Source organism: Sceloporus occidentalis, unplaced genomic scaffold (assembly GCF_023333645.1).
Source record: "Sceloporus occidentalis isolate IW3139 unplaced genomic scaffold, rSceOcc1.0.p SCAF_2, whole genome shotgun sequence".
Classification (NCBI taxonomy): domain Eukaryota; kingdom Metazoa; phylum Chordata; class Lepidosauria; order Squamata; family Phrynosomatidae; genus Sceloporus; species Sceloporus occidentalis.
The window spans coordinates 102,484,654-102,511,203 of record NW_028316982.1 but is presented as its reverse complement, the minus strand read 5'-3'; the positions used below and the strand labels follow the sequence as shown (position 1 = coordinate 102,511,203).

At 39.8% G+C, this 26,550-nt stretch overlaps 1 protein-coding gene across 1 annotated transcript in view; it reads left to right on the top strand.

Annotated features, from left to right (window-relative positions):
* Positions 1-1,187: 1,187 nt before the first annotated feature.
* The window catches only part of LOC149318792 (hexokinase-1-like), a 57,839-nt gene continuing 32,476 nt past the window's right edge, over positions 1,188-26,550 (top strand). The window contains exons 1-3 of the mRNA XM_089510468.1: positions 1,188-1,566; positions 17,535-17,697; positions 23,898-24,046. Coding sequence (XP_089366594.1) covers positions 1,504-1,566; positions 17,535-17,697; positions 23,898-24,046 — 375 coding nt within the window. The 5' untranslated portion in view covers positions 1,188-1,503. The remainder of the gene's footprint in view (positions 1,567-17,534; positions 17,698-23,897; positions 24,047-26,550) is intronic.

The following is a 26,550-nucleotide window of genomic DNA, read 5'->3' as shown; positions in this document are numbered from 1 at the left end:
CACTGTGTTGCAGCCCAGGGATTACATTGTTGTTGGTTCCCCCCCCACCCCTTAAGCGAGAAAAACTTATTGTTGTGTGCCTTGGGAGTCATTACTGACATAAGGCGACCCTATCATGGGGTTTTCTTGGCAAGGTTTGTGCAGAGGAGCTTGGAGGCTGAGAGAGTGTGACTTGCCCAAGGTCCTCCAGTGGGTTTCATGGCCGAGTTGGGAATCAAACCCTGGTCTCCAGAGTCACAGTACTCAAACCACTATGCCTCCCTGGTGCCATACGTGTGTGTGTGTGTCTAGTTGTATGCCTTATGGCAACCCTATTATGGGCTTTCTTATTGTTTAGAGGAGGTTTGCCATAGAGGTTTGTATAGAAATGCAATTACTATTGCCATGGCCTTCTGAGGCTGAGAGTGTGTGCCTCACCCAAGCTTTTGGTGGTGGTTGTGTGCCATCAAGTTGTGTGCCTTGTGGCAACCTTATTATGGATTTTGTTGTTGTTCAGGTGAGCTTTGCCATAGAGATGTACTTGCTATTGCTATCATGGCCTTCCCCTGAGGCTGAGAGAGTTTGCCTCCCCCAAGGTTTTGGCAGTGGTTGTGTGCCTTGAAGCTGTGTGACTTATGGTAACCCTATTATGGGCTTTGTTGTTGTTGTTCAGGGGAGGTTTGCCATGGCCTTCTGAGGCTGAGAGTGTGTGACTCCCCCAAGGTTGTGGTGGTAGTTGTGCACCTTCAAGTGGTGTGACTTCTGGCAACCCTATTATGTGTTGTTGTTGTTGTTCAGGGGAGGTTTGCCATGGCCTTCTGAGGCTGAGAGTGTGTGACTCCCCCAAGGTTGTGGTGGTAGTTGTGTGACTTCTGGCAACCCTATTATGGGTTGTTGTTGTTGTTCAGGGGAGGTTTGCCATAAAGGTGTGTATAGAAATGTACTTGGTATTGCTATTGCCATGGCCTTCCCCTGAGGCTGAGAGAGTGTGCCACTGGAGGGTCTCTTTTGGTCTAGGGGTGACCCTGAAGGCGCTGGGGGGGGGCTGTACGTGGGGGACGTGCCTGGATGCCTGCCTTGCTGGGCTGGCCAGAGAGGGACCTCCTCCTCCTCCTCCTCCTCCAGGCCTCCTCCTCCTCCTTTTCCTGGCCCTGAGAGGGAGGCAGACTGGGCTGCTCCTCCATCAGGGAAAGAGCTGGCTCCCCCCAATCATCCCAAAAAGGCGCCTGGGCTTTCCTCTGAGCAGCCAATCGCCTGGCAGGAAGTGGGCAGGTTTTCCAGTGGGTCAGCATCGCGTGGAGGAGGGAAGAGGAGGCTGGCATCATCACCATCATCTCCTCTTTGCCTTGCCTTGTTCCTGGAGCCAGAATCTCCAAGATCTGGGTCGCTTGCAAGAGGAAAGGAAAAGGTGGCGAGCCAAGGCTTTGCATTGCACCTTCCTCCTCCTTTCCAAGGATCAGCGTCGTTTGGGTTGGTCCGCACCTTTCCCTGAGAGGCATCCTCCTCTTTCTTGCACCAGACAGGATGATAGCTGCCCAGCTTTTGGCCTATTACTTCACCGAATTAAAGGATGATCAGGTCAAGAAGGTAAGACCCAGCTCCTTCTTTCAGGCCTTGCCTTGCCCAGAGCTCTCTGCTCTGATGTAAGGATCTGGGGGAAAATAAAATAAAATAAATGCCCATATTGTATGTATTCTGTGGTTAAAAAAAGGATCCATGTTGCATATATTGTGTGGCAGAAAAATATGTGCACATTGCATATATTCTGTGGCAAAGAAAGCCATTGCATGTATTCTGTGGCTATATATATATATATGTATGTATATATATATATATATATATATATATCCCTATTGCATATATTCTGTGGCAAGCAAAAATTCATTGCATAGGTTCTGTGGCAAAACAACAACAACAGCGTGTCCATATTGAAGATATTTTGTGGCACAAAAATGTTCATGTTGCATATATTTTGTGGTTAAAAATATGTCCATATTGCATGTATTCTCTGGCAAAACAAGTCCATATTGCGTGTATTCCATGGCAAAAAAATGCATATGTTCAGTGGCCAAAAAGATGTCCATACTGCATGTATTCTGTGCCAAAACAGTCCATATTATGTGTGTTCTATGGCAAAAATAGTCATTGCATTTATTCTATGGCAAAAAATATGTCCATGTTGCATATATTCTATGGCAAAAATAGTCATTGCATACATTCTCTGGCAAAAAAATGTCCATATTACATGTATTCTTGGGCAAAAAAAAATGCATATATTCTCTGGCAAAAAATATGTCCATATTGCATATCTTCTCTGGGAAAAAAGTGGCCATATTGCATATATAGTGTGGCTTTCCTTAGGACCCAGAATATTCAGGGGATGCAATGGCTTGTTGCTGTTCTTATTAACCTTTTCCTTGGTGGGGAAGGTTTTCAATGCCAAAGCCAAAGGAGGCCGATCATTCAGAATTGGGTGTTCTTTAGGCGCTGCAGTGTCCTTGAAAGAGGATGTAGATGTCACAGTGGCGATGAGTAACACAACATGGTTGTCATCATGGTTTCCTCCGCCCCATCCAGGGCTGTTACTATAAACGGCTTGGTCTTGCCTAGTGAGTAGTGAGTGACGGGCAAATGGTCAGCATGGCTTTATGAACTTGAGGATCTAAGGCCTTTTGAGTTGGGCCTGTGCCTGTTTTAAGATGTGGTAATGCTTGTTGTGGTGATGGTGTGCCTCCAAGTCATTTTGGACTTCTGGCAACCCTGTCATAGGATTTTCTTGACAGTTTTTTTCAGAGGGGTTTGTCATTGCCATCCTCTGAGGCTGAGAGAGTACAACTTGCCCAAGGTCACCTACTGCTTTTTTTTTTAATGCTCAAGTGGGGATCCGAACCCTGATCTCTAGAGCCATGGTCCAATGCTCAAACCTAATTCTCCAGAAATGAGGAGTCTGGGCCTGAACAGGCAGGCCAAAATAAAGCTGCTTCGGGTCACTTTGGAGGTATGCTGTTTAAATGACACACGCATCTTAAGAGTCCAGAAGCTGTGCCAAAGCTCGGCTCCATGGAGTGTGGTTTTGGCGTGGCTTCCAGACTCTTAGGACGCATGCAGCATTTAAACAGCATACCCCCAAAGTGACCCGAAGCAGCTTTATTTTGGCCTGCCTGTTCAGGCCCTCTGTCTCCTAGCATGTCAAATGCCAACAGCAGAGCATAAAAATACACCTGGAATTTTGTTGCCAGATCCACCCTCTGCATTTTTTCTTTGTCATTACATGAGGTGTTGGATGCTTAACTGGAGGCTACACTGTTGGGTTTGCTAATGATAACACTGAGATCACAAATACATTCAGGGGCAGCAAAATACAAAATCCACAAAAGAGTGATACCTTTGTTGGTACAACATCTGATACAAAATGTGGGCCTGTGAATCTACCACTTTACTTCTCCTGTATAATTTTTGAAAAACATCTTTTGCCTTAAGAAGCCAGTAGAGCTTTGGAAGATTTTGTGATTGTATTTTGGGCATTTCGGTTGGTTAATAAAAATATTGCATTTTTGTGGATTGAAGTGGCAAGACAGAATGAGGCCCCATAAACTGAACTGGTGACAGCTAAGCCCAGCAAATTGGGCTGCTGGTGTGAATTGTTCTATTAATATCGAAATAAAATGTGATAAAACAGGATATCATATATAGCTGTGCTCATTGTATTCACTCTGGCCGCATTTTGCCCTGGAGGTCTCCTAAGATCACAACCCTTAATATTTGGGAGGAATACCCTGTTTCCATCAAGGTAAGCTGTATGTGTTTTAGGCCTATTGCCAGTTAGTCAGCCAAAATACGCTGATTTTTCTCACCTTTGTAGACAAAGCAAATGAACAGATTTTTCAGATACAATATTTTAATAGGAATGGCAAGGAAGATAAACGTCTTTTTACGTTGTCAAATGTTAGTGATTCCATATTTTCAGAATGAGTTGTAGATTAAGACAGATCTGATTAACGTCAAAAGCAAATCACAATGCAATTTTGTGTATCTCTGCTTAGAAGGAAACTCCACTGAGTAACATGGGACTTACTTCCAGATGTTTGCATGTAGGATTACAGTGTTAATAATATTGGGTATAACCCCTTGCAATTAGTCTTTTATAATTTATTTCAAGATCCTTTTCTGTTTTTCATACCTGTGAATAAATGCCTGTTTTGGACGTTTTATTCTAATTGCTGTGCTGTTGCCTTTTAAAAAAGCAATTTAAATAAAGTAGATTCAAAACATTTCATTTTCTTCCCTATGAAATATATTTCATATGTTTTTGCCAGTGTGGTTTTTAATGGACTTTGATATTTGGAGTCTGTATGTTCCTCTTTCTGATTCCCCATCTATTCACTCCTGCAACATCTCATTTATGCATCTCCTGCCATCATGTAGAACCTGTTAGACTATCTAAAATTCTACAAAACAACAAATACAGGTTCAAAATAAATCTTCCAAATCATGCAGTGAGATCCAACAACAAACCTGCATAATTTGCTTAATTTATTTGGGTAATAGTGATTAACCAGGATTTTCTTTTGCAAAAGAATAAATCTAATGTCCACATATCGTGAATATGTTAAGTGTGGTTAAACACTGCATGTAAATACACATTGTGCTGTGATGTTAAAACAAATATATGAGAGACTTGTGTTGTGCTTTTATTTTTGAAAACAAAATATAAAGCGGTTATGTCATACAAACATAAACACCATTTTTAAATTGATTACAGTCAGCCCTCTGTATCCAGGAATATTTTATAATCCATGGATTCAAGCATCCACGGCTTGAAAAAATATTTTAAAATTATATAAATTCCCAAAAGCATACCTGGATTTTGACATTTTCTATAAAGGATACCATTTTATTATGCCATTGTATTGATTGGGACTTGAGCATCCACAGATTTTGTTATCCATGAGGATCCTGGGATTAAACCCCAGCCCACTGTACTTGCTTTCATGTAAGGAGTGATGTTTCCTTTCCAAAGGAATTTCTGAGGAGGATAGGCATGTATGGCATCTCGATGATCTTTTGTCATTCTCCTGGAAAGAGGTTGTGGAAGAGCCACATGATAACCAGCCCTTGGTTATCTGACTGTGATAGTCATACATGGTTCTGTTGGTATGGTGAGTGAGAGAGATGGAGAAAGAAGCAAGCAATGTTGCTTCCTGTTAGTGGAAGAAGAATAGCTTAGGGCCTACTTGCTTATCGTGTTGGCTGATGTTGGGTCACTCCCTTAATGCTTTAAGATTCTGGATAAGAAAGTTTGCTATTCACATCATGCTGTTGTTGTTGCACTTTATACTCAGAATCTTATGAACTGGCTTTCACATTCACCTGCCTTACAAAAGATAGGAAAATGGATGTGTTAAACATATAAAAGGTTCATGAAGTTTTTGGTAAAATATTTGGGAGCAGCAGAAAATCTTGGGTGTGCTAGTGTGGCCTCTTTCTCAAGATAAGGCTGTACAGAATGCCCAGGTAAGGTTTATTTTGATAACAACAGTTTGAATTAGTCAGGATTTTCTTTTGCAGAAGAATAAATACAGTATAATGATCACATCCCATGAATGTGTTATTAAACAGTGCATGTAAATGCACATTGTGCTGTGATAATCAAACAAATATGCATCACATTGTGAGACACTTGCATTGTGCTTTTATTTTTGAAAACATAAAACATAAGCAGTATTTTACATTTATTAAAGTCAGCCCTCCTAAAAAGCTGAAGTAAGGTGGAATTGAGGCATTGGCAAAGTCAAAATATTCCACGAGATAATTTCTTGAACAATGAAATCTGGGTTTTTCTAAGGCCAAAGAACTGGTGAGCTACAGTTGTTGAAAATGAAGATGACCCTCACCTCATACTTAAAAGCTAACTTTAAAAAAAGCCTGTCTTGTTGTTAAATTCACATATGTAGTAGTTACAAAAACTCTGTTATGTAGAAGTTTTCAAGTATGAATATTTCCAAAGTGCGGGAATTTTAACACATCTTTTAAAAACTTGGCTTCGTTCCTCAGTCATTGTAGCTGCTAGTACTATGTGGTTGTAACTTTGGGATTTATTTCATTGTGCTATATATAAAGTGGCCTAATGATTTGTTTAAATTAGGAGTGAGTAAAGTGCAGCACATGGGCCATGAGCTGTGTTCCTGGGCCATTTTTGTGTTCCCTCATCAAATATAGCTATAGATATAGGTATAGATATAGATATAAAACTTGTTTTTGCTCTAAATGTACTCTATAGGGTCTGGGGGTGATTCCTTCACATTTGGAATCAAAATCAAACTATGCAAAATTTGTTTGAATTCTTTTTGCTCTGAGTTGCTTCAAAATGTCAATTAAGAAGCATGCAGTACATTTTAACCACATTTTGCAGATTTTCTGGCCAATTTATGCCCAGTGAGGCTTTTTGGAAACTCATAAGTGGTGAAAATGCCCCCATACACTTCCTAGAGGCATTTGGGGGGGATATATATATGTATGTATGTGTATGTATATGTATACACACACACACACACACACACACACACACACACACACACACAAAGAAAGATGGTATTTTAGTGGCCAAAACAAGAATGCAGAACATTTAGCCCTCTAGTTGTTGTTTTACTACAATTCCTGTTTCACTCATCCTCCTGAGAGTTCAAGAGGAATTCATTTGTACCTAGGTCTGCTCTGGCTAACGTGAAGAAACCATCAGTGGTTTACATCTTTTTGCTGTTTGCTTTTGTAGCTGGCGTAAGCCTCTTAAGGAGTGTGGGTTTAAAGAAGAACTGTGGTGGCAGCACTGACCCCTCCCATTGCACTGTGACATTGTAAAATGTTGCATTGCAAGGGAGGATGTTGCTGGAGGAAGTGGCCATGTACATTCACAGTTGATTTAGCTGTGGCCACAATGACAGGATTGGGCTTGTGGCCCTCCAGATGTTGAACTGCAGTTCCCATTATCCCTTGCCACTGGCTGTGCAGGCTAGGGCTAATTGCCGTTTCAGTCCAAAAAACATCTGGAAGCCATATATTCCCTTTCCTTTGTGTATGATCAGTTTCTCCAGTATTTCACTCCCATATACAAAGTGCATGGCATACAAGCAACATAGATTAATGTGACTGGAGTCTGGGCTTGCTTAGACTTCCATTTGGTAACATGTTAAATTTTGTTGATGGAGTTTCCCAGACAGCAGCAAAACTGCATCTGTTCAAAATGAATGTTGCTTCTACAAACCTGTTTATATATAGCAGTTTGATATAACCCCCAGGGTATGGTTGTTACGTGCTGGATGGCAGCCCATTAAACATAGCCAACATGGTGTTGTGGTTTGGGGGCTGGACTATAACTCTGGAGAGCACGGTTTGAATCCCCACTTGGCCATGAAAACTACTGGGTTACTTGCGGGAAGTCAAAGGCAGGCAAAAGAAAAACCCCTGCCCCTGGAGCAAATCTTGCCAAGAAAACCCTCTGATGGAGTCAGAAAACACACAACAACAGCAACAGTCCATTCAGTTGATTTTTTGGGGGGAAGGAGATTGAATCCCTGTGCTGCTTCCTAAGTACACTTTTAAAAATTAGAGGGATTGTTTGATCTGTCAATGATTAGAATTTATCCAAAACGGCAGTTATATTTTCAGAGTAATAGATTCAGAAAGATGGGACTGGGGCTAGGAAGTGGGCATACTGAAGAAGTGTATGGAGATGAGTTAATAATAGAATTATGATGCTGAAAAGATCCAAAAGGCCTTCTAATTCATCCCCTGCTGAGCTGCAAGCTCACCCACACCCATTCCCTTAAGCTTTCCTAAGTGATTATAGACAACTGAGACTCAGATAGAAACTAGATGATGCAGATCTGCATGATTTGATCTAGGTAGCTGAAGCTGGGCTTTGCATTAAAATCACCACGGTGCTATGGTAACTCTTTGGGATTTCATAAGTAATAATATTTATCATTTCTGGTATATATATATATATATATATATATATATATATATTGCACTTCCGCCATTCTGCACATTGTCTCAGAGATTGTCACATCAGCTCTGTGATGTAGGCCGCTGGTATTCTCCCCATATTCTATGTGAGAGTCTAAGTTGAAAGATAGTGACTTGCCTCAGGCTCTTTGCAAGGGTCAGCCCTACCTTTGGGCAAATGAGGTAACTGGCTCAGGTAGCAGATTTTGAGTAATGAAAAAGGAGTAAATTCTTCAGAATTTTTAATGTTTTTCCTTAAACTTACAGGAATGGAGTGAAATGTTTCTGTCTCAAATGCCAGAATAACATAATTGGCTCAGAGTAATATTCCCCTTGTGTTTGGTGTGTGCGCGTGTATGTGCTATTTCATTATGTATATCTCAGGCAGTTAAGCATCTTGGGCCAGCCCTGCCTGAGTCTTGTGTGTTTTGGGCTGAGATGAGGTTTAAATTGGTACCTTTTTAGCTGATGTTGTTGGAGTCTAGTCTTTTATATGCATCATTGTTGTCGTTGTGTGCCCTCAATTCATTTCCAACTTTTAATGACCCTAAGGTGTGCCTATCACAGGTGTTCTTGGCAAGGTTTGTTCAGAGGGGTTTTTGCCATTGCCTTCCGCTGAGGCTGAGAGAGTATGACTTGCCTAAGGTCACCCAGTGGGTTTCTTTGGTTGAGGTTCAAGGTTCACTCAGGTTCAAGTTAAATATGAATGATGACACTTGGAGCATGTATGATCTGATCTGACCCACAAAAGCTTCACTCACAATACATTTGGTAATTTATTGTAGCAATACAGCATTATTATTAGAGAGAATACAACTCCATTATTACAACAGCTCCACTGATTACTAATACATTATTGGTCACAATTTAAAAGTGGTGAGTATGACCTATACAGCCCTAAAAATGTTGAGTTCAGGTTTTATGAAGGGCTGTACACTCTGATATTGTTGATGTTGTGTGCCTTCAAGTCGCTTATGATTTATGGTCACTCTAAGGCACAGGGTTTTCTGGGTCTGAAAGTGTGTGACGTCTACAAAGTCACCCAGTGAGTTTCCATAGCTGAGTGGGAATTGAAACCCTGGTCTCTAACCCTGAAACCAGTACACCACATTACTGAGAAATAAATAAGCACAGTTAAGTTTAGTGGGATTTACTCCCAAGCAAGTATGTTTAGGTTTGTAGCGGTGTAGAGTTGTGTTGTGTTATGCATTGGATATGCTGACTGGGGCTGATGGGAGTTTCAGTAGAACAACATATTGAGGGCCACGTGATTCCCATCTCTGATGTAGAGCAATTCTATTTCTTTGCCCCAGCAGTAAGTCCCCAGGTGTCCAGTGGGTCTTGCTTCTGGGAAAGTATGTGTAGAAACCACAGGGCGAGTGAAACTCTACACTTGTAAATATGGAATACCAACATTGCTACTCTTTTTCTACAACCTTCTGTATCTCAGTTGTTCTTTTTAGTCTCTTATCCATAGCTATCTGTTCCCAAAGTATAATTCCATGTGGTTAGGCAAAAAATAGAAATAAAAATAAATATTTAGATGGTGACTACTTAACATTTCTTGGCTGTATTCAGCCAGATGCAGTGTTGGATTTCACCCGGCATTCAGGCTGTGTAAGATCACATGGTAAATGATACAGGAGGTAATTCAATACTCTTCAGGCTTCAGCTCTTTTACTCTTGTCTGTAGAAGATGCCAAGCCATTGCCTTATTTAGTTTGTGTAGTTGAATCTCCTGGACAAGCCTGTTGTTGTTAAGTGACTCTGAGTCCTCCTTGACTCATGGCAACCCTGTGGATGAGACATCTCCACCTGCCACTGTGTAGTACAGTGGTATCCTGGGATTTGCATTTTATGAAGTGCCTAGAATTATCTGCCTAGCTCTAATCTGCACTGCAGAAATAATGCAGTTTGACCCCACTTTAACTACAATGGCTTAATGCTATGGTATTCTGGGATTTGTAGTTTTGTAAGATATTTAGCCTTTGTCAGAGAGCTCTGGTGCTACAAGAGATGACAAATTCCAGGATTCCATAGCATTGAGACATGACAGTTAAAGTAGTGTCAAACTGCATTATTTCTGCAGTGCAGATTAGAATTAAGATCTGTATTGTAATACACTAACCTATAGCAGATAATTCAAAGTACCTCACTAAACTGTAAATCCCATGGGATGGATACATGACTGCTAGAGTGGTATCAGAGTGCTATAATTGTATGTTATGGATACAGTCCAATAACACACAATTATGCAAAGTTGGAGAGAGTTTGCATTCTACCTTCCAGCCTCTTTTCAGGCCATAGGAGTGCGGTGAATGCTTTGTAGAGCAATGTATGGGTTGATTGGAGGTCTACACATTTTTGAGTATTTGTAACATGTGTAGACTTATTTACAAACATAGTATGTTTGCCATTCAGTATATTGGCACACTACATGTGCCTCCCCTCATGTGGTTCTCAAATTCATATCAGTCCTTGCTGGCCTAGATAGTGGTAAGGCATGATGGGACTCATAGTTCATCAATATCTGGGAGGGCAAAGATTTTCTACCCTTGCTTTACTGTGAGATAAGGCACTGTTGGGTTAGCTTCCAGATGTGTGCCAGACCACTTAATTATTATTTTTTTAATTATTTTTATTGAACATCAGCATAAACATGCACCTTCTGAGACCACTTAATTTTTGAAAGGAGACAAATTTTGATGCACAAATATTCCCAATTCTTAGGTACCTGCATAAAATTTCTGGGAAATTCAGCATTGGGGACTTTTCCTACCCTGCTAATCTTCCACTTTTATTCTCAGAGCAAAACAAACAGTTGTGGTAGATGCCATTGCCTTTCTCCTTGGTGTCCCTGGATGATTTATAAAAAGATATGTGCTATTATTATTATTATTATTATTATTATTAACAACTATATTGTTCAAGGCTTCAGTTTTGGTAGATTCTTACTGACATGAACCAAAATTTCCAGCTGTATTAACAATCCCTGAAGATGTCTTCATAGGAAAAAAAACCCCTGTATCTGCCTGTTTATTGAACTGAAAAACAGTCAAATGGATTCTATACTATAGCCTGAAATTATGACCTTTGCAATACAATCTGCAGGCCTATCATGGATTGAGGAGTTCTGAGCTAAGTGATGATAGTGGTGCCTCTGCTTAGTGCAAATATTAATGTTAATGCCTTTTAAAAATATATATATATCAGGTTAATGAGAGTTTATTAGGCAAAACAGAGGTTAGATACAGGTCATGGATTTAACTACTGGCCACTGAGCAAAAGGTTATATGCTGCCAGCTGCATCAAAACTCCATTGTATCCCCTTTGGCCCAGATTAAGTCTAGGTTTAGGTCTGTATATTAGGCACAGTTGGCAAATTTTCCATGATAAATGCCAGCAAGTCAGATTGGAAGTCTGAGATAGGGTAGATGCTGGAATATCTGCCACATGCTACATTTCTGTCGGAAAAAGTAAAATACTGCATTTTAGGGACAGCGTTGTGATGTTAGACAAATGTGCCTTCAAGTCATCAAGTGGCTAGTCCTTTTCTAACAGGGATCCCATCAAAGCTGCAATGGGTGCCTGTACAAAGTGTTAAGAAAGGGATTCTGACTCTTCAGGTACAACTTCACCTTTCTGCCAGTCATAATGATGGCCACTGCTACTTCTTTAAAAGTAAACACTCTGTGTAGTGTACATTTTTTAACAAAATGTGCAAAGACATGAATCGTCCTTCCAAGAACATAAGACCAACCATTTAAATATGAGAACAGTTGTAGTTAGACCACTGTGTGAGATGGGACAAAAGCAACATACTACCCCAATGTTAAAATAGTTACAATTTCTCCTTGTCTGTTTCTGAGCACAATTCAAGGTCCTGACATGAACTATTAAAGCCGTGAATAGCTTAGGAGCTATTTTGTAGGACAGTGATTCCCATACTTTGGTCTTCCTGATGTTTTGGACTTCAGCTCCCAGAATCCTCACTGTTGGCCAAGCTGGCTGGGACTTCTGAAGTCCAAGACACCTGAAGGACTAAAGTTTGGGAGCCATAGCTGTAGGTGTATCTTCTCTCACATGAGCCTGCTTATGCATTATATTCTGATGTAGGACCATCTTGGAGTCTCTAGCTCTCCAGAGATCAGGTAGATAGTAACTGGAGAACCTTATCTGTGGCCACTCCATGGTTCTGGAATTCTTTTATCAGGATGGTTTGCTTTGTGGCACTGAGCTGCTTATCTTTTGGGGCCAGATGAAACTCTTCTAATTTTACTAGGGTTTTTAGATTTGTTGATTTTAAGCCTTTTATTGGTTTGGTTTTTGCTGTGTCTCAGAGTATTCTGAAAACACTTGATGCAGCAAGCAGTATTACTGAAGTGAAGCAACTCTGGGTCTAGTGCCTGCATGGCAGATAGTCTTGAAGTCCACAATAGAAAAGTATGGTATAAATGAGGTACATACATAAATACATGAAGTATATTTATTGTTATGATTTATTTATATCATTTGCAAGTTGTACTGGGGATCTTAGATTACAGTTCAGGGCACAAACTCAGGGCATTAAACCATGTATGTAAAAAAAAAAGCAGTTGCAAACAGCTGGAATACATGCTATGTTTTTCTCTTTCAATGAAGTATTGTTTCTTTGTTGTTTTTTAGTGGATAGTAATGGTTTGGTGATTATGTGCTAGTCTGACTATAAACAGGATGATGAAGTGGGACGGGACTTCATGCTACTTGTGCCAGTTGTGGTCCTCTGGATCATGGCCATGGAAAGCAAATGCAAGATGCTGATGAAGTTGGGCTAAGGTAAAAGGCTGACCTAATAAAACTAGAGGAACAAACTGAGCTGTGCTTGACAAGAGAACATTCTTTTCTAAAAGAGAAACAGAGCTCATGACCCCATGATTTTTGGCTCTCCACATCTGACAGCAAATAACAGCAATAATCCCACTTGTAAAATGTGTCTCTCATCACCTTTTAGTGGCTGAGCCACACTGGATATCATAGCCTACTAGTATAACTGCTGACTGGCGCATATCCTGATGTGATATACATTAACCCATCATACAATTTAAAGCTCTAGTTCTGTTTGGAGTTTAATTTTTTAGGGAAGCTTTAAACAGTGTGAGTACTTCAGGAGATGTGCAGATTGACGCAGGGTTCCAGAATGGATGAACACATGTGTGTGATGCCCACTCTTGGTGTGTTTGGTATGAGGAACATCTGTGTGCAGGGACGTAGCCAAGGGGGGGTTCTTGGGGTCCGGACCCCCCTTTCCGTTAGATAAAATGAATGGTGTGTGCTGCTTGAAGTTCCATCAGCCTTGGGTCCAAACCACACTGCAGAAATAATCCTATTTGAGACTGTTTTAACTGCCCTGGCTCAACGCTAGAGAGTTTTGGGAACTAGTTTTGTGAGACATTTAGCCTTCTCTGTCAGAGAGTCCTGGTGCCACAATAAACTACAATTCTCAGGATTCCCTAGCACTGAGCCAGGGCTGATTAAAGCCGTCTCAGACTGGATTATTTCTGCAGTGTGTTTTGAGCCTTCCCCTACTTTGGATTAGAAAGCCTTCATGGTGTAGTGGTTTGAGCATTGGACATTGACTCAAGAGACTATCATTCACTTCCCAGTTTGGCCTTGGAAACACACTGGCTGACCTTGGGCGAGTCACATACTTTCAGCCCCAGAAAACCTCGTGAGTTGAAAATGATTTGAAGGCACACAACAAAACCAGTTTGTGGGTTAACAAAGCCCAGAGTCAATGCAAGATGTTTTGATGCTTGTCAGAAAGGACAAGATGGAGTCCCCTTATCTATTGCACATGCAGAAACAAACCTTCAACATGGCAATGGGACAGTGTCCTCTGTTGCCTCTAGGGAAGCAGGCTAATTTAAGTGATGCAGGACAGAAAGTGTTGTGGGTGGAATATGTAGTAAAAGGCTGCATCTGCACTGCAGAAATAATGCACTTTGATAACACTTTAACTGTGATGTCTCATTGCTGTGGAATTCTGGGATTTAATACTCCATAGCGTTGAGCCAATGGTGTTAACCTGCATTATTTCTGTATTGGAGATATAGCCACAAGTGGTGTAGTTTTCTCCAATGAAGGGAAATGGTGGTGGTGGGGGGGGGGAGGCGCTCATAGTCACACATAGTGGCTTCCATTTCATTGGGGTGGTGACTGCATTCCAAATTTTCCATTTGGAAAAGAAGTGTTCAAGGTGCTGAACTGATTTCTGAGATAGAATTCAGGACTATGAATGGCTCATTTGAAGTTAAATTAAAACCTGGCATGCATTCATTGCCCCACTAACATACATGGATGACACTGGGCATTTGGAAAGAAAGGTTGGGAGAGTTGCCACTGCTGCCACTTGAGGCAACTGCTTCACTCTGCTTAATAATAGAACTGGTGCTACAGGAACAGGAGGACACAAGTTGAACTGTACCAAGATGGACCAACTGGGGTGGGGAAACTGTTTTTCTGTTCCTCTTTCATTTGGCTTTGACTGATTCCAACTGTCTTGTTTAAGAGCAGTGGCTTCAAAAGGAGCAAGGCCTCCAAATATTTGCATCATAAGTTTTCCACAATTCCTTCCTAAATTGGAAGAGAAAAATTTCCAGAGCATGCAAGAAAACACAGTATAGCTCTACAATTCTGGGTTTATTATCATTTGTTTAAAAAGGACCAATCCAAGCCATCTTGACAACCTAGGTAGCCTCAATGTGTGATCCAACAGTTATATACTGGAAACATTTGCAATGTAGCAGAGTAATAGTGGCCCTCTGGATATTTTGGACTACATTTCCCACAGTCTCTTACCATTTGTTATGCTGCCAGGAGTTCTGGGAATTGAATTCTAAAATATTTAGAGAGCCAAAGGTTTCCTATCCCTACTGGAGAGGATGCTGTGGACAAATTTTCCAAACTGTCCTTATGCTGTTACAAGTTGGCTGTGTCCGAATTCAGATCAAGAGATGCTGTTCTCTAACCTATTTGGAAATGCATTATTGGAGTTGGGCTCTAGAAACAAAACCAGAAGTATGATGAGTAGGAATATTGCTGCACTGACAGGATGGAACAGAAAGACAGGCTCCTAATGTATAGCTGTATCAGCCCAGACAACCTTCAGGGTGTTTCATGACCTGCCAATAATGGAGTGATGCTGTGTGTCTCTTCTCCATTCTGTGTCTAAAGATGGCTCTGAAGTGAATGGAGTTTCTGGTCAAGCTTTGCAGCCTGTGATGAAACTTGGACTGTGGTATGTGTTGTACCCAGTTTCTGACAAGCTGGTAAGGGGAGGAGAAATGACACAAGGGGCCTTCATAACAAGGACAAGATGAAACTGATGGTGGTGTGACATGGGACCAAAATGTTCATCCCATCCTGCTCTTATTCAGCAGATACTGGAGAAGGTACAGAATGAGTTAGAATCAGAGTTGGAAGAGACTACAGGGACCATTGAGTCCAACCCCCTGCCAAGCAGGAACTCTACTCAAAGTACCCCCAACAGATGTCCATCTAGCCTCTGTTTAAAAACCTCCAAAGAAGGAGACTCTACCATACTCTGAGGCAGCGTATTCCACTGTTAAACAGCTGTGACCATCCTCTGCTTCCATTGTTTAGGTGGAGTCTTTTTTCCTGTAGTTTGAATCCATTGCTCCTTGTCCTAGTGTCTGGAGCTGTGGAAAACTAGCCTCTTCCCTCTTTGATATGGTATCCCTTAAACATGACTATCATGTCCCCTCTTAACCTTCTTTTCATCAGCTAAAACATCCCCAGCAAACTAAGCCACTTCTCATAGGGCATGGCTTCCATTTTGGTCGCCCTCCTCTGGACACATTCCAGCTTGTTAACATCTTTCTTGAATTGAGGTACCCAGAACTGGACACACTATTCCAGGTGAGGCCTGACCAAAGCAGAATACAGTGGTACTATTACTTCCTTTGATCTAGACACTTTACTCGTGTTGATGCAGTCAAGAATTGCATTGGCTTTCTTGGCTGCTGAATCACACTGCTGACTCATTTTCAGCTTGTGGTCTGCTAAGACTCCAAGATCTCTTTCACATGAACTGTTGTCTAGCCAGGTGTCTCCCATGCTGTATCTGTGTATTTCATTTTATTTGACTAGGTGTAGGACCTTACATTTCTCCCTGTTGAAATTCTTCTTGTTAGCTTTAGCCCAGTCGTCTAATCTGTCATTTTGAATTTTAATCCTATTCTCTGTGGAATTAGAAACCCTCCCAGTTTGGTATTATCTGCAAATTTAATCAGCCTGCTCTCTATTCCTTAATCTATGTAACTGATAAGCCATTCCTTTCTTTTCAGGAAAATTAGAATAAAAAAACCCCTATGATGTGAATAAGAATTTGTTGTTGTGTGCCTTCAAATAATTTCTGATTTATGGTGACCTTAAGTTTACCCTGTTATGGAGTTTTCTTGGCAAGATTCATTCAGAGGGGGTTTGCCCTTGCCTTACTCTGGGACTAATAGTATGTGACTTGCTCAAGATCACTCATTGGATTTCTCAATTTGAGTGGGGAGTTGAACCCTGGTCTCCAGAGTCCCAGTCCAACACTTAAACTATTGTAGCATGCTGGCTCTATGGTGAATAATTTTTTTAAAAAAATAAAAATCCTTTTTTTATATCTGCAAAACTACAATTGTACTTGGCATTATCGATTTTTACCTCCACAAGTTTTAGAGCAAAGTACATTAGCATGCTTTCATGTGTGGAAGCTTGCAAAGGAGCCATACCTCACTGGCAGAGCATAGTACTGGCAGAATCCTCCAGGTTCTATACTTTGGCATTTTGAATTAAAAACAATGGTGTAGTAACTGAAACCCTGCAGAGTCACTACCAGACAATTCTGTATGTTTGGCTCTAGCCATTAGACCAAAATGTTGTGCCCTCTTGTTAAGAAGTTGCTTATTGAGAGCATGTGTTGCTGGTGTTCCAGTGTGTAATCTGTCTGTTGCTTTTCTGAGCGCATTTCAAGGTGGTGTTGATGATTTGCTAATCCCCAGCAGATTTGGAATTAGCAGATCTTGGGAGATAATCTCCATCCTTGTGTTTCATGATGACCTTGAAGATCAGTAGGAAGTATCCTCTTAAATTTATCTTTTATCAGCTATGGAAGAGTACACCAGGAGCATTTTCGGGTTGCTGCTTTTTTCTCAATTCGGGAATTATTTTAGAAAACTGTAAAGCCATCTAATTCTGTTCAACTTTCTGTGGCTGGATTTAGGGTGTGACAGGGCAAGATGGCCTTTAATTTATATAATTGGGAGTCCTGTGATTAACATATTTGCCACATGTAAGCCACTGGGATGGAGCAAAGTGTAAATCAAAATTTAAAAGATTTTTTGTTTGTTTACTATTATATTTTTAAAACAAGTAAATAATTATAATCATTATTATAATGAATGTAAGTTTAAAAAGTTAAAATTGATTTTTTTAAAAATTCAGTTCCTTCACATAAAATCATACAAGCTGTTAAATCTGTGCTTTTTTCTTTCCCTCTGCCATTATAGATTGATAAATATTTGTACTCCATGCGACTTTCTGATGAAACTCTGCTGGATATTATGGGACGTTTCAGAAGAGAAATGAAGAATGGGTTATCCAGGGATTTTAACCCCACAGCCACTGTAAAGATGCTTCCTACGTTTGTAAGGTCCATTCCTGATGGCACAGGTAAGGAGCAGGAATCTGATAATGTGCCGATTCTGTTTGCTAATGCACATGGTGTGTTAAACCAAAACAAAACTCATGTTATTACTCCCAGCAAAGCATTGTCCGTTGACTACCAAAGTGTTCATAAATGTGTCCTTGTACAAATGCAGTCATAAGAAACAAGCCACGGTGTTTGCTGGAAAAAGGTATAAAAACTTGTTTTGGGCAAGTGCGTGCACACACACACACACACAGAGCAAAGCGCAATCCAGTTCCCACTGAAGCAACTGGCAAATATTTTTTAGTTCTTGTTCTCTTGGGGAAGGCATGTATTGTTTGTATTGAAAGAAGAGGGAGAGACGTGGATTTAAAAATAAATAAATCATACTTTGAAGTCCATATTCATTACAAACAAAAAATCTTAGGAAGGGGTTTCAGTGTTGGAGATATTACATATAGATAGACCATTTGACCCGCTATTGTTTCTATTAAATATGACTTTGGAACTGGATAAAGAAACAGAAAAGAAATACGGACATATTATATTATATATGATCACCTCTGCTAGGATTCTCTATGCCAAGCTATGCAAAAAATTCCAAATACCAACTAGGGAAGAATGGTTAAGAAAATTACATGAATCCATGGAAATGGATATTCTTACGGGTTTAATGAAAGAAAGTACTAAGGAAAGGCTAGAGAAAAATTGGTATTGTGACTGAAATGGTGACAGAAAACAAATTAAAATAAATTAAAAATGAACTACAATTTGCAGGTAAATTAAGACAGGCCTGCAAAATTGAGGATCATAAAAACTTTTTTTAAAATGTATGTTGGTTTGGCATTCTGAATTCAAAAATGGCCCCAGATTTGCTCCATCATGTACAGTTTTACCACAACTTGTTTTGCTGTTTCTGTGTTTTAAATATGTGACTAATCTTATAAAGAGTAAGAAAAGGGGTTAAAGTATTCTAATAAACTTCCAAAACACTTCAGTTTGCTAATCTGAAACACAAAGGTCTGTTCAAAAGCATTAAAAGAAATGGCATTGGAACAACAGCATCCACATTTAATCAAAGCTGAGTGAAAACTGAATTGATAAAAAATAGTGAGTTTGTAAAAGCACTGTACAGTTTTATTGTCTTTTCTGAATTCAGTGCTCAAAAATACATTAAAATCAGGTACAGTATTGAAAAATGTTCAGTAGCTTTGTGTAATCTGTTTACATGGCTGAGATAATAGTAACCCAGAATTCTGCCCTGTGGTAGTAAAAAAAGCAGGACACACACACACACACACACACACACACACACACTCTAAATAAATAATCTAAATAAATAAACATGATATGGAAATCCTTGGGGTTGAATTTCCACTATATGCTCAAGTGCCTTGCTTAGATAAAGCTCAGTGTATTTGATTGGCAGTCATCCAATACTGGGGAGACTATGGGAGGGCTTGATCAGTAGACGTTCTGTCACCACTTTTGAAGCTCATGTGGCTACTATACACCTGCTCTCTTGCTATGAGGTTTTGGTTCCATTTTTAATCTGCTTGGCCAGGCCTCTGGTTACCTTGGTCAGGTGGGAAGACCTCACTCTATCACACTGCCAAGGATTCTGTCCTCCTTTTCAGGTGCCAGAAATGGAAAGGTGCTTATAACAGCTATGAAGTCTGTTAAAGGCTCATGCAAATGGTTCTGTAATCAGTATGAAGTCAAAGATGGAATGGATGTGAATGACTTCATCCATGAAGCATCTTGGAAACAGGTTCTGATGGGACACTGAGGAATCTTTCACTCCTCTCTGAGGGCCAAGTTATAAAAGGCACCTCACCACTTGGAACAGCTTTGTTGGCCACCTGTTTAGAAGCTCTGTCATTTGCCAGAGCCTGTCCTCCTTTGCCCCTGTAAATGACAAAGCTCAGTTCCAGACACAGGCAAGTCATGAATGACCCACTGATGGCCCATAATGGGAGAAAATGTATTTGTTAATTATCATACTGGAGAGGAGGGTTATTAAAGTGGCTCTTTTCTTGGTCAAACCATGAGGCATAACAATAAAAGATAGCTGTGCTAAAGCTTCAAGACTGGGATTCAAAAGATTGAAGGGCTCTTTGAGTGCGACATTGGGGTGCACAGTGGGTGCGCTTGCTTTGCAATTCAGGGTAATGTTAAGAGTTAAGTTTCCAGTGAACACCAGGCTGTGTACACAGCTTTCCACAGCTTTCTTCATTTCTTTGGAAGAACCCCTATGAAATGGGTTGGGCTGAGAGGTAATGAGTGGTACAGGGTTATCCAGTGAGTTTAATAGTCAAGTGAACATTTGAATTAAGGTCGTCCTAGTTGCAATCCAATATACTAACTCTTAGACTGTGCTGGAGGAGAATCCATTGCTTATTTGTGTCAAACACTGCATCTTTTACCTTAGATTCAGTCACCATGCTATTTTGGGGTGACTTGATATTTTAGCAAGGGCAGAAGTAATAGTGATCTAAGCCATTGCTTTTCCTTCATTGGGATCGTATAGTTTAAATGTCAAATGTTTTTGGATGGATAACTTTGATAAATTGGCATTCTCAGTTTAGCGTTTTATATATAAATGCATGAAATGATAGTTGCTTGCAAATCAATATCATGAACAAGGACCAAATGAAGTATCACCAGTAATTGCTCCATGTAATGGGGGGAGAAGAAAGAATAGGTAACTCAAGCCTGCTCTTGCACATAACACCAAATCATGCTTTATCTTTACATCCGAATGCTCTTCAAGTGTTTTCTTAACTGAGGCAATGGTTTCAGTTTGCAGATAGTATGTTAATTTACTGTAGATTACTAGTGTAGCCATTTCTGAAGTACATCATTTGTTTGAATTATATTTTAGGGCTCATTTACTTCCAAAAAAAATTAGAAGGCCATCTGTTCAAGCATCCCCCCCTTTTTTTCCCTTATTGATTTATTTTTAAGGTAATGACTCAGTCTTGACAAGTGATGGGCTATGATGATAATATCTATTTGCACACTGGTCATAATGTGAGATACTCTACTGAACAATGACATTTTGATTGGTTTCTTCTGCAGAGCATTATAAAAATTATGTTCAGCCTTGAAATGATGTCAGCCACAAATAGTTTATTGCCGTAAACCATTGCAGGGTCCTTTATGATGTTGAGGAGAGGGCTTTTTTAGATATGAGTGGCTGCTGATGGCATCAGGCAGGCTTTAAAATGATGCTCCTTTTGAACAAGTGTATTTAGAAATGTGGCTTCCCAAATCCAGAGGTACATGTTTAGCTTTTCTTTCAACAAATGAGCATGATTAGAGAGTTGGAGGTTTTGATTAATTTTGGGGCTTGGTTTGTTTGTTTGGGTTGTTCCAAAGGGCTTTTTTTTTTGGCTATTAATGTAATGTAATTTGCATAAGAAAGCATAATGTAGGATGCAATCATAATAAGAAAGGCTTCTAATGTTCTTGATTCCATTATTATTTTCTTTCACTGGTTACAATCCAGCAGATGAGTGAAAAGAAGACAGATGAGAGCAAGGAATTCATTGTTGATTTTGCAGGGATGAGATACCTTGGTGGAAGATTATAGAAAGAAACCTTTAAAAAGCCCACACTTTGTGCCTGATATTTTAATTCTTGTTGAAGTTAGAAGAGCTGATGTCTTAATAGGAAGAAAAAACCAACAGCAGATTTTTGTGTTGTGATAAACAATACTTGATTTTAGAGGAATAACTGGTAATGTACAGACAGACAAGGATGTATTAATGATGTAGTCAGTCATAATCTGTGGATCATTTCAATTTATATTTTGATTATTATTCTTCCTGCTTTTTCCAGTTCTAAAGCTCAATGAAAGTTCAGAAATAAATGAAGAACACAAATTAGACCAGGGAGTATATAATTTTGGTCTTCTGAGAACAACAAATAGTACAGTTCTAACTAGTTCTTCTACTTGGTGTGCGTCTTCAACTAGTTTCCAACTTATGGAGACCCTAAGGCAAACCTATCACAAGGGTTCCTTGGCAAGATTCATTGGCGAGGGGGTTGCTTTTCCTACCTCTAAGAGAGTGTGACTTACCAAAGGCCACAGAAAACAGGAATATTGGGAAAAAATAAAATACAGAAATTACTTATGTCATATCAGTTTCCGGGCAAGGTACAAGGTGTTGGTTCTAACCTTTAAAGCCCTACATGGCTTGGGTCCTGACTACTTGCGGGAGTGCCTACTTCCATACAATCCTCCCTGCACACTTCGGTCCTCTGGGAAGAATCTGCTACAACCTAAGAAGTTCAAACTCTCTGCAGTGACCCAGAGGACCGTCTCATCAGCCGCTCCCAGTCTCTGGAACGACTTGCCGGACAAGATCCGCCATATTATCACCTTGGAAGCCTTTAAAAAGGCTATTAAGACGGATCTCTTGCAACAGGCCTTCCCAGACTAGGTTGGATCCATTAGATTCCTTAGACTTGCCTCCCCCTCTATTGATACTGATATCAAAATTGATTGACACTATCGCCCCCTCCTCTAGAGGAAGACTCATTTCTTGCGCTAATCTGCCCGAAATTTTAGTGTATTCTTATTGGACAGTTTTAAATTTTTTGATGTTTAATCTCTTTTTATGGGTTGATTACTGTTTTTATGATTGGGGGGAGGGTTGGGGTTTTGGGGTTTTAAAATTGTAATTGTTTGATGTTTTATTTGTACTATTGGAATCTGCTTTGATTCCTTTGTGAAAAAGTGGAATACAAATAATAATATTAATAATATCAAATCCAAACTTATTTTACTGTTTTAATAAAATGCTTCATCCATAATAGAGTATATAAAATTGTACTGTTTGGCATGTTTATGAAACTTTAAAGTGTAAAAACCTTAATTTTGTATGACTATTCCTTGCACTAAAGAAAGCTGCAAAGTGCTGTACCCTTTGCTGCATAAGCATATATATCTGAGAAGTGAGTAAAAATGAAAAGCCACAAGTTTCAGAATAATCAAATCACAAATTTTGTAATAAAATAAACTGTAACATTTGATGGGTGTTATCATCCAATAGTCTAACAATCCAATAATGTCCAATGGTTTTATAACCTCAGACGTTTAAGATTTAGACAAACAGAATATATGGATATAACTCATTATTGAAAATATTGACCTCTGCTATCGTGTGTTAGCAGCACAGGCAATAAAGCCCCTGGTCCCCTTCCCATGCGACTTTATAAAGGTGGCAGGCTCGGCAAGGTATAGAATTCATCTTGTATTTGAGTGTTGTATGATATAATGTATCTGTCTCTAATTCTGTAGTCTGTCCTAATGTGTACTTCCATAGCATTTGAGAAAGTAAAGTAGGGATGGGAAACAGCAGTAGATCTGGAGGCCAGTTTTCTGCCCTTGCATCTCTTTAAGGGCCATGTGGACTGTTAAAAATACTAACCAAAGTGGTCTACTTCTAGTTTTAAAAAATAGGGTTTTAAAATTTTGAATGGCACATGGCATGCCATGTTATCCATTTAAGAGGTTGAATTGCTGTTCCTACAGGTGGCCTGGGGAGGCAATTGGTTTTGCGGGGGCAGACATAAAGCATTCTGGAGTGTGTGGAGAGTGTGACTCAAGGCTGTATTTTGCTCCATCCATGGAGCAGACCTTTGTTTTAAAAAGCATTTCATCTATTTCCAAAGGGAAAATATTTCTGTATCCCCAAAGTTTACATTCTTTCCACTGGCACACCCCCCCCCCCCCCCACACACACACAAAACAAAACAGAAAATTTATCCTGCTTTAGGGGAGAAAGGGTATCATTTCTAGAAATGATGCAAAATCTGAATAGAATCTGAGGTGAGAATCTGAGCCTTACATGTAAAAATATGGAAAGTTGTAGAAGAAATAGTAGTAGTGTATGTGTGCACTCATGTCCATGTCCATGATTTTCAGTGTTTGTCTATGTCCTGTGTACACACATCATTTTTATCCTGTTCCAAAGACTGTGTTAATGGGTAATCTCAGTCTTCAAACAAGTAAAGTTTCACATCTTTGTTTGCCTGATTAGATAAGATGAGTCAAATACCATCACTTGGGTTGACCAAATATATTTGCTGTGCCAAAAGGTGAGCGCTGATAGTACAACTTTCTCTCTGTGCTTAACTTGGTTTTGTGAATGATGAAGATTTGTTATGGACTGATGTGACCTGATACTTGACATTCTGCATCTTTCTTAAACAGAGAAAGGAGATTTCATTGCCCTGGATCTAGGTGGATCTTTTTTTCGCATTTTGCGGGTGAAAGTCTCTCATGAGAAGAAGCAGACAGTGCAAATGGAAACAGAGATTTATAACACACCAGAAGATATTATGCATGGCAGTGGAACACGGGTAAGTTTCCTCCTTAGGAAAGTTTTGCACTATGGATGGGTTTATTTATTTATATTTTGAAAGTGTCACTGTCTATTAAGCTATGTTTTCTCATGGATTTCCTGGTACTTATTTCTAAAAGCAACTTATAAATACAAAGCAGGGCCATATACTGCAAGACTATGTGTGCTTTTTAAAGAGTAGGACTCATTGAACTCAGTGACCTTATGTCTGAGTATACATATAAAAGATTGCTCTGTCAGGTTAACAGTGCTGTGCTGTTTGCCCCATTAAACTCAATGAGATTTTTTTCTCACCAGACATGTATAGGATGCTGCTGTTATTTTAAATAGCACAGGCAGGTGAGTCTTTGTGGACCTCAGAAGTGGATTTGGGACTACAGGCTCTATAATGCCCACCTGAAATACCAGGACACACAGCTTTATTTATTTACTTGGTTTCTGCCATACTTCCCCCTCCATTAGATCGGTAATGTTTTCTCCCTCAAAACTATCCATGATAAAATGAACAAAACAGTTATAAGTTAACAACAGAAAGCAGATTAATTAGCGCTAAAAGCAATTAAAAACAAGTCAGTTAAAATGTCTTCTGTTTTAACACTACCTGTCTAGAGAAATTATCTTAGCAGAGAAATTTTGGCAGCCTTAAGTTCTAGAGACAGACTTTTGAAGGCCTTATTTAAAAAGTCACAATATTAGGTCAACATGAAGTAAATGCTGAGATGTCAAAGAAGGTGCCTTTCCCTCAACTTTTCACTTGTTAAAAAACCTTTATGGAGGTCTAAACTGAAAAAACAACAACAGCTGTGGTAATTTATGACTAATAATTCGTAGATCTGGCCCAATTCCCTTATAATTTTTATTTTAACCATTCAGTCTAGTAGGGGGAGAAGTTCTTATAAAGCTGTGCAGTTGGTGCTGGCAGATGAGACTTGCTGTTAAGGCAGAATTTTCCCAGCCTTTCGTTCTCCATTTGTTTTGGACTACAGTTCGCAGTAGCCCCAGCCAATTTGGCCAGCAGTTGGGAAGTATGGGAGGTGATGTCCAAAACATCTGGAGGACCAAAAGTTGGGAACTACTGCTGATATGAATGAAACCTCCCCTTCTATATAAAATATTACCTTCAAATCACTTGCCAACATCTGGGGACTCCATGAATTTCATAGGATTTTCTTATATAAGGAATACTCAGAGGTGGTTTGCCATTAACTTCCTCAGACCCTGGTGTCTCCCTTCCAAGTGTTAACCAGGTCTGATTCTGCTTAGTATCTGAGATCAGACTTAATTACTTTGCTGTGAATATTGCCAATTTTCTTGATAGATTAAATAAGAAGCATGCTGTGTGAATGTGGAGACAAACTCTTTTAAAATTGGAAATGAAAGTAACATTAGCAGTTGTTGGCTGAGAAGTCCTAGGGTCTCATCTTTGCTCAGCTGAACAGTCACTGCTGGTGACCTTAGGCATAATTCTTCTGCTTCAGAACTTGTCTGACATACTTTATAGGACTCTTGTAAAGATTCCTAAGAAAATTTGCCTGGTGCACTTTGAAGTGTAATATATCTTCTGTTGTATAATGGTGGGGTTTTTTTTTTGCAAAGGGCAATGTTGTTTTGGGATTAATCTCTTGAAGTTACATATTCTCAGTACATAGGGCTGCATTTTGACAGTAGGTAAACTGAGAAGCAACAGCAAGCTTGTGACATAGCAGTACCCCAAAACACCTTCTTGCCTCTCTGTGTGCCACCCTCTCTATCTTCTTGTTCCACCTCTTTTTTTCTCTTTGTGAGCCACCCCATCTCTAAAGTTTACATGAAAACAGGCTGGAGGACCACAGTTCACTACTTAGAGTTACTTAGAGTTTCAGATCAGAACTGGGAGGAACCAGGTTCAAATTTTCACTCAACTGTGAAACTCATGGGCCAATCACTGTCTTTCAATCTAGCATATTTTACAAAGTTGTTGCAAGGATAAAATGGGATGGAGGAGAAAACAGTGTAATCTGCTGTGAGCTCCTTGGAGAAAAAGGTGACATAGAAATATAACAAATAATTATATTATAATGAGAATCCTGTTAATAAGATGTATTGCAATCTGAGGCAAAAGTACCTACAAGCCTTTTTATTCCCCAAACATGGACTGTTACATCTTGTTTGTTTTCCTGGGGGAACGATTCAGCTGCCTCACCTACTTCTTCTATTCAGTTCTTCTGTGAAGTGTCTTTATTTTAAATTAAAAGATCTTTTCTCTCTTGATCTTGAACACACACTTTTATCCATGAGAACATATTTTGCAGCCAGCAACTCAGGCTATAGAGGCTACATGGAAGGCTGCTGGTGAAACCTTAGAAGGGCTGGAGGAGGTTTTCCTACTTCCTCCACCAAAATCGCCTGTGTAAGTTACAGGTTCTAGAATCTGCTGTCATTGAGGCTGCCTTTTGTAAAAAAATTTCTTATTGCTTAGCTACCCATACATCATCCATTGGCATTCCTCTTGCTTTTGCCAGG